General features: G+C 42.5%; 1 protein-coding gene across 1 annotated transcript in view; it reads right to left on the bottom strand.

The window, feature by feature from the left end:
• The window catches only part of baz2ba (bromodomain adjacent to zinc finger domain, 2Ba), a 414581-nt gene that overhangs the window by 135195 nt on the left and 262708 nt on the right, over window positions 1–16678 (bottom strand). The window contains 3 exon segments of the mRNA XM_068035275.1: window positions 1380–1406; window positions 1673–1717; window positions 2148–2213. Of these exon segments, the coding sequence (XP_067891376.1) occupies window positions 1380–1406; window positions 1673–1717; window positions 2148–2213 (138 nt within the window).

Raw genomic sequence — 16678 nt, 5'->3', positions numbered from 1 at the left:
TATTAGAATTAGCATTCCAGAACATCAACTAGAGGAAAAATATTGAGCTATCCCACATGAATTTTATTCAAGAAGAATTTACAATTTTAACATGCTATGCTCATATTCCAGCAAACAAAATTGTTGTTTTTGCTAATTTCAAACCAGTAACAGAAAACCCAAATTTGGAAGAAAAGCTTCTTCGTGGGAGAGGGGTACATTCACTGAAAGGTTACTTTAGGTCACTCTTGCTTGTTTTCACTCTGTCTCTCTTTACATTAATTCCACAATCTATATATTAAGAATCTTAGATTCACCATTATAAATTCCTCCATGTCCACATTTATAATGGAAACTACCTTTGTGAAGTAATCATGTACGCCCTTCATGCCTCAGATTTTCATCTCCCAATTCCCGTACTGCAGAAAAACTCCCAAGCCCTAACCAACTCCACTTTTCTACTTCTCAAATTGCAATAAGTTTTGCTATTTAACTATAAACAATAGGATATCATATAAAAGTATATTAAAAATCTTACATTAGCTTGCTCTGCTCTAATTATTCCCCTCCCTTTAACCCCACTTCACTTAAATACTATACTTGGTCTTGATCTCATATGAAAAGCAATGGGCGATCAAGTAGCAAAACAATTGAACTCGCATCAGTGAAGAAAGGATATATTTATCTGTATTTCTCCATAAATTAGAAATGTTACAATTCAAGATATTTGTACAGAAGCTAATGTTTGTTAACATTTTTTATGCTTCAGATTTGGTTAAAGGAAGGTGAGAAGATATGTAGTGAATAAATTCACTGATGCAGTATCATAAAATGCACTCCAGTGATACAATGAATAGAAATGGTGGATTGTGGGAAATTATCATTCACAATGGCACATGGATGTCAGCTGCTGAAATGTCTCTCACCAGCTGTTTTCATCAATTTACTAACAGTTGGATGGAACTCCAAGCAACTGTGCTTAACTATGTGAAATTTGGTTTGCTGGAATGACATAGTACCGGGATGTAAATAATAAACTTTAATAGAATGTGGGACAAGGAAATGAATTGTGCTAAAAATCAAACATTTAATTATTGTCTAACCAGTTCTTAAAGAATAAAACTAGTTTTAGGGCTTATATATTTATCCTTTTGTTGTCTCCTGTAAAGAGGTGAAACTATCTTTTAAGGAGACTGTTGAAAGTGGAAGCTACAGTTGTTGATTCAATAAGTTTTCTCTTTTGAAGTTATAGCAGATGTATGCAATGCACTGTGCTGTAAAAGCCATGCAGAAGTATGTAGTATGACAGCAGCCAGTGCTACACTTTATGCATTACTATGACAACCATATCACAACCAAATCACGATGCGGTGTTAGATGTACAAAAAACATACCCATACCATATCTAGTCTATGCCTCTCCAACTCCTGGTAGAAAGAGTTGGCACATCATTATGAAACAGTAATCACAAAATGATAAAAACCAGTTCATATTATAAGAAAATTTACTTTCCCAATACCAAAGCAAGCCAACTTAACTTGAGGAAAAAATTACGTATAATTACAATGAGGAAAGATAAATCTTTGCAGTTTGAACAAATGTTTACTTCAACATATTCCCCATAGTTTAAGAAGAAGCCAGACAGTAGAGCAAAAATTCATTAAATAATGTATAGTATATATAATTTACCAACCTGATGCTTGAGGAGGACAGCTTGTTGCCTTCTCAATTCCTTCTCCTTAAAAGGAATAGAAAATATAAATTCTTGAATACACCATCTATGTACAAGAAATGAACAGAGAAACAAAAGACTAATTGTATGCAGATTGCAACTCAATAACATGCCAATCAATGTTCCCTGAAAGGCATGAAGTGTACGATTCTGAAATTAATAAAAAGTAAAAGTAACTTCAGTTTGAATTACCTGTAGAGAGAAAAAACTAAACACAAAACTTTTCACATTAAACTATACAATCTAACGACACTCCACCAAGAACAAGATCCTGTGATATCACTGCCTAAATTATTTCCTCTATATTTTAGTTAGGCTCCCTGCATAACTCATTGAATATAGTCACCTATCTGAATATTTCTATTACTTCATTACATAATCTCCATACACAATTGCCCATTGAAGTTCATAGGTCCAGAGATCCATCTAAACTAACCTTCATCCGTTTCTCGGCTTCCAATAATTTTGCATTTGCTGCTTCTTCCTTCTTTTTCCTCTTAGCCTGTGCATGCAAAACAGGTCTGGAGGTCATGCAAAAAGCACTACTAGAACTTGAAACAATCTCAAGCTTTTAAGAGTTACATGCTATACAACACAACAAAGTGCAATGAGCTAGAATTTCTACAGAACTTCAACTAGGATACGCGATCATGGATATTTCGAACAGCTTAAAATTGAACATGCAAAATATAAATAAAACATCCATAGTCTTAGTATTAATCAGTACAAACAATTTAAATGCTTGGTGGATGAAAAGATTTTTAAGGGCTATTCAAGAACTCACTGCATCAGATCCTAAATATTTGCAATAGCATGCTAACAAAAATATGTGATTCTTAAAACAGTGCCCAGCAAAACTGTCAACTTCACTTAAATCCATAACATAATGTGCCCTAAGAAAAGTGCTCAGACACTATGGAGACTGATGAATTTAGCTAAACATTGGTGTAGCAATTAAGACAGACCACAATAGTACCTCCATCAGTTCTGATGAAAGGTCACTGACCGGAAACATTAACTCTGCTTCTCTCTCCACAGGTGCTGCCAGACCTGCTTAGTATTTCCAGCACTTTCTGCTTTTATTTCATGACAGTACCTCATCATTTTTAAAACAAACATATTGAGCACTTGCAAGTGCCCACATTTACGTACTCAATTATTTTAGATATTAATGTCCATAAATATCTATTACAAGAAGCATAAAAGTGCCACTTATCCAAGAAATTCAATTACTTAAAAGATTACAAACTAGAGATTTTCAGGTACAGGCAGAACAGGATGCTAAAGAGTCATAACCGACTCAAAACGTTAACTCTGTTTCTCTCTCCACAGATGCTGCCAGACCTGCTGAGTATTTCCAGCACTTTCCGTTTTATTAGAGATCAAATATCTGTAATAAATATTGCAACAAATATACATAGTGGCTGATCAGAAGTGGCGTGGCCAATGTCCGATATACATGCAAGGTACTGGAGCCCGATACAGAATGGAACAATGGGTTATTTAATATTTCAATAAACAGAGCTGAACAATTTTTACAGGTTTCCACTTTTCATAGTGGCACAGTGGTTAGCACCGCAGCCTCACAGCTCCAGTGACCCGGGTTCAATTCTGGGTACTGCCTGTGCGGAGTTTGCAAGTTCTCCCTGTGACCGTGCGGGTTTTTGCTGGGTGCTCCGGTTTCCTCCTACAACCAAAGACTTGCAGGTTGATAGGTAAATTGGCCATTATAAATTGCCCCTAGTATAGGTAGGTGGTAGGGGAATTGAGGGAAGGTGGGGATGTGGTAGGAATATGGGATTAATGTAGGATTAGAATAAATGGGTGGTTGATGGTTGGCACAGACACGGTGGGCCGAAGGACCTGTTTCAGTGCTGTATCTCGAAAATAAAAAAATATTTGAAGACAATTGATAAGAAAAATACTAACTCTATTTATACTTATTTTCATTACTTACCATCAGGCTGGTGCAAAACAGCTAAACATAGACTGCTCATTTTTGTTGCAAATACCAGTGTCAGGTTAATATCACTTCTGATAGTCTATCTTGACAGTAAGCGGTGGTTGCTTTATTTTAAACAAATGTATGACATTAAAGGCCGATTTGATAGCGAAAGACTGACACTTATTTCCTTGCACACCTCCATTTAATAACTCTTTGTTTTATTCCAATTTTACTCCAAATGGGGTTGTTGTGTCACCCTTATTTAGGGTGATAGTGCGCCAGATGCATTATTGGCCGAATGTTGAGGGGTTCCATTCTCTCCAAACTGCACTTCTAACAAAGAGCATACATATTGGGTAAAATGGTTTATATTTCCTTTCCTGATAAAGTAGGCGAATATGAAAGGAGATTCCTTTTACCCACAACTGGATATCAGCAAGTCCTTGCATTTTCCGTTACTACTGTCATGTTTTTAAATAAATCAGCATCATTGGTCAACATGTAAAGTAAACAGGTAAAAATAAAGAGAGAGCCAGCAAGCGAGCCTGCGAGAGAACAGTGCCGGAGACTTGCAGTTAAAAGCGGTAGGGGGGAAGTCAGTGGGAGACAGAAAGCCTGCATTCAAAAAGGGAAAAAGTATCAAGTATGACATCACAGGAAAGTAGGTAAGTGATTAGTTGGTGAATGTTTCTCTTTTTCTCATCTAAATTAGGGCATTCATTTAAACTAGGAGCTTGGAATTTTAAAATTTCAACTGGGGTAGTATAACAGTAAGTGAATTAATACACATATTAGTACAGCGCAGGTTTTTTAAAAATTCTTTCATGGGATGTGGGCATCGCTGGCAAGGCCAGCATTTGTTGCCCATCCCTAAATGCCCTTGAACAACTGAGTAGCTTGCTAGCCCATTTCAGAGGGTAGTTAAGAGTCAACCACATTGCTGTGGGTTTGGAGTCACATGTAGGCCAGACCAGGTAAGGACTGCAGATTTCCTTCCCTAAAAAGACATTAGTGAACCAGATAGGATTTTACAACAAATCGATGATATTTCATGATACCATTACTGAGACTAGCTTTCAACTCCAGATTTTATTTAGTGAACTGAATTTAAATTCCACCAGCTGCCAAATTAGCCTGGGCCTCTGGATTACTAGTCCAGTACACATTACCACTGCACCACTATCTCCCCCAAGGTCTAGAAGTATTGATTGAAATTAGCAGTTTAAACAAGGTACTAACTAGATTCTAAAAGAGGGAAAAGAGATTTTAGACCATGAATGGGCAGCTGAGACCTTTTGCATGCAATTCCTGCACCATCTGGGAACTTCAGGACATTTCATGTGCCTTGGAGGAATCATCTGTGTCGGAAGCGTCTCCAGCTCAATCGACCTCAGAATTTCCAAGCTTGAGGAGCAGCTGGAGTCACGGAGGAGCGTTAGGGAGGATGCGAGCTTCCTGGATTATACATTCCAGGAGGTGGTCACCCCACAGGCAGTGAGACTTCACGATAGTAGATGGGTGGCTATCCAAAAGAGTAGGAAGAGGTAGCAAATGCAGCAGTCTTTGGGGTGTGTGCCACTCTCAAACTGGTATTCACCATTGGAGATTACTGGGAGTGACAACATGTTGAAAGAGTGCAGTCCAGACCATGGCACCAATGGGCAAGGGACTGCACAGGAGAGAACTGCAAAATGTAGAAATGCAGTCATTATAAGACATTCCATAGTCAAAGGGACAGACAGGCATTTTGTAACCGTCATCGTGAGTTCTGCCTGGTGTGTTGCCTTTCTGGTGTCCAGGAAAAGGACATCATAAAAATGGTGCAGAATATTCTACAGGGGAAGGGAGTGAACCAGAAATTGTGGTACTACTAGAGAAGCAAGCAGTACCATATTAGTTAGGAGCAGACCAAGGAATACAAGGACAGGTTCAGAATGCATGTACGCAAAAGCACAAAGTGTGATGAATAAGGTTGGTGAGCCACTAGCACAAATAGCCATCTGGGAATATGATACAGTGGCAATAACAGAAATGTGGTTTAAAAATGGTGAGGATTGGGTGCTTAATATTCACAGATACAAAATGTTTAGAAAAGACAGGGAAATAAAGAAGGGAGGTGGGGTGGCAGTACTGATTAGGGAAGACATTGATAATGTTGGAAAGAGGGGATGTCCTTAAGGGGGCAAGGACAGAATCCATTTGATTATAATTGAGATGCAAAAAGGGGACGATCATGCCACTGGGCGTATTCTATAGGTCTCCAAATGGGAGGGGTGGGGGGGGAGGGGGAGAAAGAGAGGGGCCAAGCCCAAGGGGTAAGCGAGGGAGAAGCAAACCCATAAGGAAATCACAGAGATGTGCACGAACTATAGAGTGGTGATATTAGGGGACTTTAATGACCCAAAGAGCGATTGTGATATGGTAGAGTAAAGGGTATGGAAGGGAGAAATTTCTGAAATGTGTTCCAGAAAACCTCCTTGACCAGGATGCTCTCGGTCCAACTAGGAAGGAGCATTAAAATAAAAGCAAAATACTGCGGATGCTGGAAATCTGAAACAAAAACAAGAAATGCTGGAATCACTCAGCAGGTCTGGCAGCATCTGTGGAAAGAGAAGCAGATGCTGCCAGACCTGCTGAGTGATTCCAGCATTTCTTGTTTTTGTTTAGGAAGGAGCATTGCTGGATCTAGTGCTGGGAAATGAGGTAGGCCAAGTGAACCAAGTGTCTGTGGAGGAACACTTGGGTAAGAGTGATCATTTTATCATAAGGTTTACATTCGTAATGGAGAAGAGCAAAGAATAATCTAAAGTAGAACTTCTAAATTGTAAGAAGGATAAGTTAAATGGGATGAGAAGAGAGCTAGCCAGGGTAAACCGAAACCAAAGGCTGACAGGAAAAACAATAACGAAACAATGGGTGATCCTTAAGGAGGAGACGTTTCAGGTACAGGCTAGGTATATTCCAACAAGGGCAAAAGGTAGGGGAACCAAAGTCAGGGCTCCTTGGATGACAAGGGAGATGGACAATATGATGAGACAAAATAAAAGGGGGTGTATGATGCATGTCAGGTGAATTCTTTAAGTGAGGACCAGACCAAATACAATAAGTTGAGGGGGAAAGTGAAGAGGAAAATAAGACTGGCAAAGAGAGAATATGAGAATAGAATGGCAGTTAAATGGGAAAGCAAAAATTTTCTACTGGCATGTAAATAGTAAACGGGTAGTAAGAGACGGGGTGGGACCTAATAGGGACAGAGGGTCATATATGCTTAGAGGCGCAGGGCACGGCTAGAATACCTAATGAGTACTTTGTATCGGTGTTTAGTAAGGAAAAGGATGCTGACAAATCATCAGTAGAAGTGGAGACGGCAGAGGTAATGGATGGGTTGAAAATTGACAGGCAGGATGTACTGAAAGGCTGGCTATGCTTAGAGTGGGTAAGTCACCTGGTCCTGAACGCCTGCATCCCAGGTTGCTAAAGGAAGTGGGAGTGGAGATAGTGGATGTGTTTGCCATAATCTTCCAATCTTCCCTAGATACGGGGGTGGTGCCAGAGGATTGGAGAGTGACAAATGTGGCACCCTTATTCAAGAAAGGGTGTAAGGACATTCCTAGTAACTACAGTTTAATATCAGTGGTGGGTAAGGTTTTAGAAGCAATAATCACGGGGGGGGGGAAAAAAATCGACAGGCATTTGGAGAGGTTTAAATTAATTAAGGAGAGCCAGCATGGATTTGTAAAAGGCAGATTGTGCTTGAGTAATTTAATTGAGCATTTTGATGAGGCAATAGAGAAGGCTGATGAAGAGAAAGGAATGGATATTGTCTATATGGATTTTAAGAAAGGGTTTGACAAAGTACCACATAAAAGGCTGGTTAACAAAATTGAGGCTCAGGGAATAGGAGAGTCAGTGTAAGCTTGGATAAAAAATTGGCTTCAAGACAGACAACAGTGAGTTGTGGTAAATGGTTGTTTTTCAGACTGGAGGATGGCAGACTGTGCTGTTCCCCAAGGATCAGCGCTAGGACCACTGCTTTTTTTGCGATACATAAATGACTTGGATCTTGGAATACAGAGTAAAATTTAAAAATTTGCTAATGATACCAAAGTAGGTGGTGTGGCAAACAGTGAGGATGATAGAAATCAACTGCAACAAGAAATAGATAGATAAGCAGAACGGGCAGACAAGTGGCAAATGGAATTGAATACAGAGAGGTGTGAGGTGATGCATTTTTGGCAGAAGGAACAGGGAGAGGCAATACAGACTAAATGACACAGTTCTAAAGAACGTGTAGGGACAGGGGGACTTTGGGGTCCATGTGCACAAATCCTTGAAGGTAGCAGGACATATTGAGAGAGTAGTGAGCAAAGCATATGGATCTTGTGGACTTCATAAATAGAGGTATTGAGTACAAAAGTACGGAAGTTATGCTGAACCTTTATAAAGCTCTAGTTAGGCCATAACTAGAGTACTGCATCCAGTTCTGGTCACCACACTTTAGGAAGGATGTAAGGGTCTTTGAGAGGGTGCAGAGAAGATTTACAACAATGGCTCCAGGGATGAGGGATTTTAGTTACAAGGTTAGGCTTGTTCTCTTTGGAGATTGAGGGGAGATTTGTTAGAGGTGTATAAGATTATGACAGGTTTAGATAAGGTAGACAAAGAACAGCCATTTTCATTTGCTAATGGAATCAGGACTAGAGGACACAGAGGTTTTGGACAAGAGACGCAGGGGGAACGTGAGGAAGAACTTTTATACACAAGAAGTGGTAATGACCTGGAATTTGCCGCCCATGAGGGTGATGAAAGCGGAGACAATTAATGATTACAAAAGGAAATTGGATGAGCAACTGAGAAAAATAAACTTTTAGGGCTACATGGATAGAGTGGAGAATGGGACTGACTGGACTGCTCTACAGACGGCTAGCATGGACTTGATGACCAAATAGCCTCCTTCTGTGCCATAATGACGCTACGGGCTGAACTTAATGTTTGAGACAGCGGTCGCAAGGCACGTTGGAGGCAGAAGCGGCTGGATGCATGGAATTTAGTGGTGGCTGGCCAATTAAGCCTAATGAGCCATGACAACCGACCAATTGTGTGGCCTGTATTGGGCCCGGAGGTGGGGAATGCTGTGTCAGGTGAAGCCTTGGCAGGTGCTGCCACAATATTTAAAGGACTACCAACCTGTGAAGGCCTGGGAGAGGAGGAGGAGATGGTTGGAGAAACAGAACAGATGGCTGAGAGGAGACCCCGGGCAGCCCCACGCTTCCCTTCAGGTGTTTTTGCAGGCTGCAAGGGAGAGGAGGGACATATTGTTCCCAAAGGACAGGAGATGGAGACCTGGGAGCCAAGCCAAGCAGGCCTGGCTCCAGATCACAGAGGAGGTCAGCAGCCGTGGGGTCACACCATGCACGTGGATTCAGTGCCACAAACAGTTCAATGACCTCATCTGGTCTGTGAAAGCGAGTATCTTTTAATGCCTTCATCGTCTTTGGCCTTGCATCTGGTGAAGTAAGAGGTTGCACTAGGGGGAAAGGGATCAACCCCCCAGACATGGTCAAAGGGTCAGGGGATGCAAAATGACTGACAGCGGTATGGCTAGGTGGCCCTGAAAGGAGTTCCAGTCATAGACAATCGCACGAGATCCTTGGAAAGGCAGCAATTGCAGGACACATCTGCGTGTCCCAATCAGTGGCAGCTGGACTGCCAGCAGCCTATGTATTGGAACTGATGTCGCTGGGGGACCAACAGCTATCTTCCCTATGTCTGTGGGAGAAGATAGCCCACAATCGGAGAATATGGGCAAAAACTGGCAGTGAGTTGCCCATTTTCCATGTCTTGACCCTGTGCGGAAGCGTAGTCACTGGTCCTCCTGAAAAAGGCACTGGTGAACTCCTTGATGCACCGATGGGCCACAGACTGTGAGATCCGACACACCTCCCCTTGTGTATCCCTGGAATGATCCAGAGGCATAGAAGGTCAGTGCTACGCTGACCTTTAGGGACACTGGCATCGGATTCCCACCAAGTCCCCTGGGGCATAGCTCATCCTACATAATGCCTCAAAGATCTGTGACAGCCTCTTTGCATAGGCACTGCCTCTTGGACAACTACAGGTAGTTGAGCCTTGAACTGTAGACTCTCTCTGGAGTGTACTTTCTTCTACGTGTGGCAGCTCCCTTTCTTTCTCCTCTGTGCCCTTCTCCGCCATCTGGAGGCCGCTACTGACCCTCCTGTGGGTTCACAGGTCATTACAGTGCCGCTGCAGGTGCTTGGCCCTTCCTCCCGCTCTGCTGCGGCTCACCTTCAACAGGTCCCCGAAGCCTGGATGAATGAGGCCCATGATGGGAAGCCTCTCCTTGAATGCAAGTTCTTCCCTGCCAGCTCTCCCCATTTCTTGCCCCCACTTGTGAGCCTTGCCCAGGTGTTACTTGCCTGTTGTCCCCTCCTTGCAATGGCGCACGCCCACCACCTGCAGCTCAAACAACCTTCCTCTCACTCCTCACGCAATGTACAATACCCTCCTTTTGTAACCCTGCCAGGCACTCAATGGCTATCCTCCCAATGGCCTCCCCAGCAGGCAGTCATTCTCTCCCGCCTCCATGTTGCCTCCTTAAAGGAGGCAAGCATCTGAAGCCCCATGAAACACATGCGCCATTTGAAAAATCTAATCCAGACCATAAAGTCGCTTTGAAAGTCGTGGCCCCATCAGATCTCTGCCCTCCATGTTTGCCGCCATTGACAAAATTGGGATGGGACATCACGACATCAACCTTCCTGCTCTATGTATCCCATGCTGATTTTATGTCCCTCCATGCTTCCATTCCTGTCCACTTCATTCCCTTAAAATTCATCTCTATGGCTCCATTTCAAAATAGCTTCATTTCAGTATAACTCTCCTTCAACATTTTAGACACAGCCCTGCAACACCATTCTGTAGTGGTCAGTGGCTGTGACGATCACAGTGGCATTAGTTGCGAAAACCCAGCCATTTTTACAGAGGTGGAACTATGATAATCAGCTGCTCAACATTTATGGCAAAGGACTTTGTGGAACAGTGAAAAAGTCCCATCAAACTATGGCCTGGCATAGATAATGGCATAAGTCATTCATGCCATAATTTCCCAGAATTTCTGCAAATTCAGGTTTGAATGCATTATTTGTATTAAACTGCACTGATTAAATAATACTTTAACTATGTACTTCACTAATTTTTTTGTCAAGTAGGGTGTACTTCAACATATGCATCACAGGGACTGCAAGCCAAATTTAGATACTATGAATCAGGAAAACGTATACACACATACCCCCCATTAAGATTTCCTTTTAACTCAGTTAGTGAACAGCAGCTTTGAATAGTGATGCTTCCGGCAGTGCCACACTGAGAAATAGCCTGAAAAGAATGTGTTCAGAAAAAGAAAGCAACGACAATACAGCTTGCTCACATTACTCTTCTGAAGGAAAAAAAGGTCAGACAAGCAATATAACCAATCATCACTATTAATACCAACTATTGTAATACCATATCCCGCAAGAAAACAGTAGTATTTTTCTTAGGGTCAAGAGCCACATCATGCCTGTTTAAGCACAGGACGAATCACATTTTCCGTTAAATAAGAGATCTGATGAACAAAACAATTTGGCCTCACCATCACAAAAGCAAAATACATTACAGCTGCGCACTATGCCTAGCACACTTGAATTGCATCACATCTTTCAAAGGCTTCACATATGCATGTGGCCTCACAAAAAATTGGCTCAAAAACGACATCTGTTAAGTGATCAATTAACAGTCCAATTGACTAAATATGAATGAATTAAAAGTAGCAGGAATGATGAGAAACAAGCAAACAGAAGAAATCCAAGCAATTCAAATCTCATCATTTTCTCCAGCTCTACCATTCAGTTACACGTACAGTGACAAGTACAACCAAACTTGATCAAATAATTCTGAACATGGTTTCTTACCATTCTTCTACTTAAATAAGTGTGCATAGCTTGAAACAACAGAACTTAAAAAAACGCAATTCTGAAATAAAAATCATGAAATTTAGCCCTAAAAGTGGCTATAAAATGTCGGAAATAGGTTCAAGAACTTTTACATAGGTCTACCTTTCAATCTGGACCCTGGGACTTGAGCTAGAAATTTCCCTGCTTCCTACTGTGTCCGCCCATGGAAAAACTGTCACCCAATTCTCTCCCAAGTGTGAAGCACACCAGGATTAGAGCAATGTGAACCAGATCAGTATTGGAGCAGCATGAAACAGACCGAGATCACTATTACACAGGTCAAAAGCAATGTGAAGCAGGCCGGGAGCAACATGAAGCAGGCCAGGAGCAGCTGATTGGTGAGTAGCTGGTGAGAGTGTTAGTATTTTTTTAAAGTAACAATTTGAATATAGTCTTAGAGGCATGGCACGGCAGGGCAGCTCAGACCAGTGGAGTGCACATCCTGCTCCATGTGGGAACTCCAGGACACAACTTGTATCCTGGACAATCACACATGCAGAAAGTGTAGTCAGCTGCAGCAGCTTAAGCTCCAGGTTTCGGAACTTGACCAGCGACTGGTATCTCTTCAATGCATCCGCGAGGCTGAGAATTTCGTGGATAGTATGCTTATAGATGTGCTCACACCGCAGCTTAAGAGTACGCAGACAGAGAGGGAATAGGTGATTGCCAGGAAATCAAGGAGCACCAGGCAGATAGTACAACAGCCCCCTGAGTACATCTCACTTACCAGCCAGTATTCCATTCTGAATACTTGCGAGAATGACCACTCCTTTCATGTGTGCAGCCAGAGTCTAAACCATGGCACGCTTAGCTATACAGGGGGCCAGGAAGAAAACTGGAAGAGCAATAGTGATAGCAGATTCTATAGTTAGGGAAACAGACAGGTGTTTCTGCAGCCGTAAACCTGAATCCAGGATGGGATGGTACCAGGGTCAAGGATGTCACGAAACAGTTGCAGAACACTCAGGGGGAGGGCGAGCAGCGAGCAGTCATGGAACACAATGGTATCAATGACATAGGCAGACTGAGGGATGAGGTCCTGCAGGCAGAGTTTAAGGTGCTAGAAAAGAAACTAGCAAACAGGACCTCAAAGATAGCAACCTCCAGATTACTCCCAGAATCACGCGCAAGTGAGTATAGAAATAGGAGGATAGAGATGAATGCATGGCTGGCAAGATGGTGCAGGAGTGACGGCTTCAGATTCCTGGGACATTGGGATCAGTTATGGAGGGATATAGGATCTGTACAGGCCGGACAGGTTGCACCTGAACAGGGTTGGGACCAATATACTTGTGGGGTGATTTGCTAGAGCTATTGGGGAGGTTTTAAACGAACATGACAGGGGTGTGGGAACCAGGAGGTAAATTTAGAGAGAAAAACCAAGGTGCACAGAGAATTGGGAGAGACAGATAGCACTGAAGTAGGAAATAGTAAGGCATTAGGTGGTGTCAGTGTAAGAGCTAATGTAATAAGGTCTAAATCAGGTTTACTGTGCATGTATACGAATGAACGGAGTGTGGTAAATAAGGTTGGTGAGCTGCAGGCATAGATTGCCACGTGGAAACAAAATGTTGTGGCGTTAACGGAGACCTAGCTCAAAAAACGGCAGGACTGGTACCAAATATTCCTGAATTCAAGACGTTCAGGAAAGTTAGGAAGGAAGGAAAGGAAGAGGGGTAGCTGTATTGATTAAGGATAACATTAGTGCTGGAGAGAGTTAGGATATCCCAGAGGACATAAGCTATTTGGTCATAGCTAAGAAACAATAGAGGTACCATTACATAGCTGGGGGTATTCTATAGGCCACCAGCTAGTGGGAAGGATAAGCGGAACAAATTTGCCAGGATACTACAGAGGAGTACAAGAATTATAGAGTAGTTATAATGGGGGATTTTAATCATCTGAATATAGACTAGCATAGTAAGAGTGTAAAATGCAGACAGGGGCAAGAGTTTCTGGAGTGTGTTCAGGAAAATTTTCTACATCAGTATGTTTCCAGTCCAACAAGGAAGCAAGGAGGCAATGTTAGATCTGGTTCTGAGGAATGTGGTGGGTCAAGCAAATCAAGTGACAGTGGTGGCACACTTAGGGGACAGTGATCATAGCATCATCAGGTTTAGGTTAGCTTTGGAAAAGGACAGGAGCAATCCAGAGTAAAGATAATTATTATGAGAATAGATCTGGCCCAAATAAACTGGAATCAGGAATTGGAAGACGACAAAGTTAACTGAACAAAGAGCTGCTTTTAAGGAGGAGATAGCTCGGGTACAGCCAAGGCACATTCTCATGACAGAAAAAGGTAGGGCAAATAGATCCAGAGCCCCCTGGATGACAGAAGAGGTAGAGAATAAGATGAAGCAGAAAAAGGATTCATATGACAGATGTCTGGTGGATAATACAATTGAGAACTAGGCGGAGTATAGAAGGTTGAGAGCAGAAGTGAAAAAACAAATAAGAGAAGCTAAGAGAGAGTATAAGAGACGAGACTCAGGGCTAACATAAAAGGGAATCTAAAAATCTTCCATAAGCACATAAATGGCAAAAAAGGTGGTAAAAGGAGGAGTGGGACCGATTAGGGGCCTAAAAGGGGATTTATGCATGGAGGCAGAGGGCATGGCTGAGGTACTAAATCAGTACTTTGCATCGGTCTTTACCAAAGATGTAGATGCTGCCTAAGTCATGGTGAAAGAGGAGGTAGTTGAGACACTGCATGGGCTAAAAATTGATAAAGAGGTATTCGATAGGCTGGCTTTACTTAAAGTTGATAAGTCACCAGGACCAGATTAGATGCATCCAAGGATACTTAGGGAAGTTAAGGGTGGAAATTGCAGAGCCACTTGCCATAATCTTCCAATCCTCCATACAGTTACAGGGGTGGTGCCAGAAGACTGCAGAATTGCAAATTTTACACCCTGTTCAAAAAAGGGTACAAGGACAAGCCCAGCAACTAAAGGCCAGTCAGTTTACCTTGGTGGTGGGAGAGCTCCTAGAAACAAACTTAATAGTCACTTGGACAAATGTGAACTAATTAAGGAAAGCCAGCATGGATTTGTTAAGGGCAAATTGTGTTCAACTAACATGCTTGCGTTTTTTGATGAGTTAACGGAAAGTGTTGATGAGGATTTTGCAGTTGATGTGGTCTACATGGACTTCCAAAAGGCATTTGATAAAGTGCCACATAACAGGCTTGTCAGCAACGTTATAGCCCATGGAATAAACAGGACAGGAACAGCATGCATATAAAATTGGCTGAGTGACAGGAAAGAAAGTAGTTACGAGTGGTCAGTTTTTAAACTGGAGGAAGGTATATAGTGGGTTTCCCCAGGGGTCAGTGTTGGAACCCCTGCTTTCTTGATCTACAGTAATGACCTAGACTTGGGTGTACAGGGCACAATTTCAAAATTTGCAGATGACACAAAACTTGAAAGTATTGCGAACTGTGAGGAGGAGAGTGGTAAACTTCAAGAGGACCCAGACAAGCTGGTGGAATGGGCAGACAAATGGTAGATGAAATTTAATGAAGAGTGTGAAGTGATTCATTTTAGTAGGAAGAATGAGAAGAAGCAATATAAAGGGTACAATCCTAAAGGGGGTGCAGGAGCAGAGGGACCTGGGTGTATATGTGCACAAATCATTGAAGGTTGCACGGCAGGTTGAGAAAGCGGTTAATAAAGCATATGGGATCCTGGGCTTTATAAATAAGGACATGGAGTACAAAAATAAGGAAGTTATGATAAACCTATATAAAACAGTGGTTCAGCCTCAACTGGAGGATTGTGTCCAGTTCTGGGGAACTCACTTTCAGAAGGATATTAAGGCATTAGAGAGGGTGCAGAAAAGATTCAAGAGAATGAAGTTCCTCATCCCTGGAACCAGTTACATGGATAGATTGGAGAAGCTAGGGCTGTTCTCCTTGGAGAAGAGAAGGGGCAGCACAGTGGCGCAGTGGTTAGCACCGCAGCCTCACAGCTCCAGCGACCCGGGTTCGATTCTGGGTGCTGCCTGTGGGGAGTTTGCAAGTTCTCCCTGTGACCGTGTGAGTTTTTGCCGGGTGCTCCAGTTTCCTCCCACAGCCAAAGACTTGCAGGTTGATGGGTAAAGTGGCCATTATAAATTGCCCCTAGTATAGGTAGGTGGTGGGGGAATTGAGGGAAGGTGGGGATGTGAGAGGGTAATGGGATTAATGTAGGATTAGTATAAATGGGTGGTTGATTGTCAGCACAGACTCAGTGGGCCGAAGGGCCTGTTTCAGTGCTGTATCTCTAAATAAATAAATAAAATAAAATAAATAAATGAAGATTAAGAGGAGATTTGATAGAGGTGTTCAAAATCATGAGGGGTCTGGACAGAGTAGATAGGGAGAAACTGTTCCCACTGGCCAAAGAATCCAAAACCACAGAACACCGATTTAAGGTGATTGGCAAAACAAGCAACAAGTAACATGAAGAAAAACTTTTTTTTACGTGATTGGTTAGGTTATGGAATGCACTGCCCGAGAGTGTGGTAGAGGCAGTTTCAATTGAGGCCTTCAAAAGGGAACTGGATAATTATCTGAAGAGAAAACATTTACAGGGCTATGGGGAAAAGGCAGGGTGGGAGGGGGGGGGGGGGGCGGTGGGATTGGATGAGTTGCTTTTGCACAGAGCCGGCATGGATGGGTCAAATGGCCCCCTTCTATGTTATAACCATTCTATGATTCAATTCACTTACGACCACACTTTCAAAATACCAATTGTCTAGCCTTTGGCTCTCCTTTCACTAAGACATTTCCACAGTTTCTGATTTGCTCAACCACGCCCTCAACTCCATCTTTGATATCATAATCCCCACTAAAACCGTCACCCTCTCTCTCTCTGGTTGCTCCTCCCATCCAGTGCTGATCTCCGCAGACTTGAATGGAAAAAGCGGACACCTGGTTTAGCCATTAACCGCCAGATCTGCCCGGACCACATAAAGCTCTATTGGGTCTTGCTCTCGTCTGCTAAAACTGCTCCCTATTCCAGGACCATC

The sequence above is a fragment of the Heterodontus francisci genome, chromosome 7, assembly GCF_036365525.1.
Source record: "Heterodontus francisci isolate sHetFra1 chromosome 7, sHetFra1.hap1, whole genome shotgun sequence".
Classification (NCBI taxonomy): Eukaryota; Metazoa; Chordata; class Chondrichthyes; order Heterodontiformes; family Heterodontidae; genus Heterodontus; species Heterodontus francisci.
Note: the sequence above shows the minus strand (reverse complement) of the source record. Positions and strands in the feature narration are given on the sequence as shown.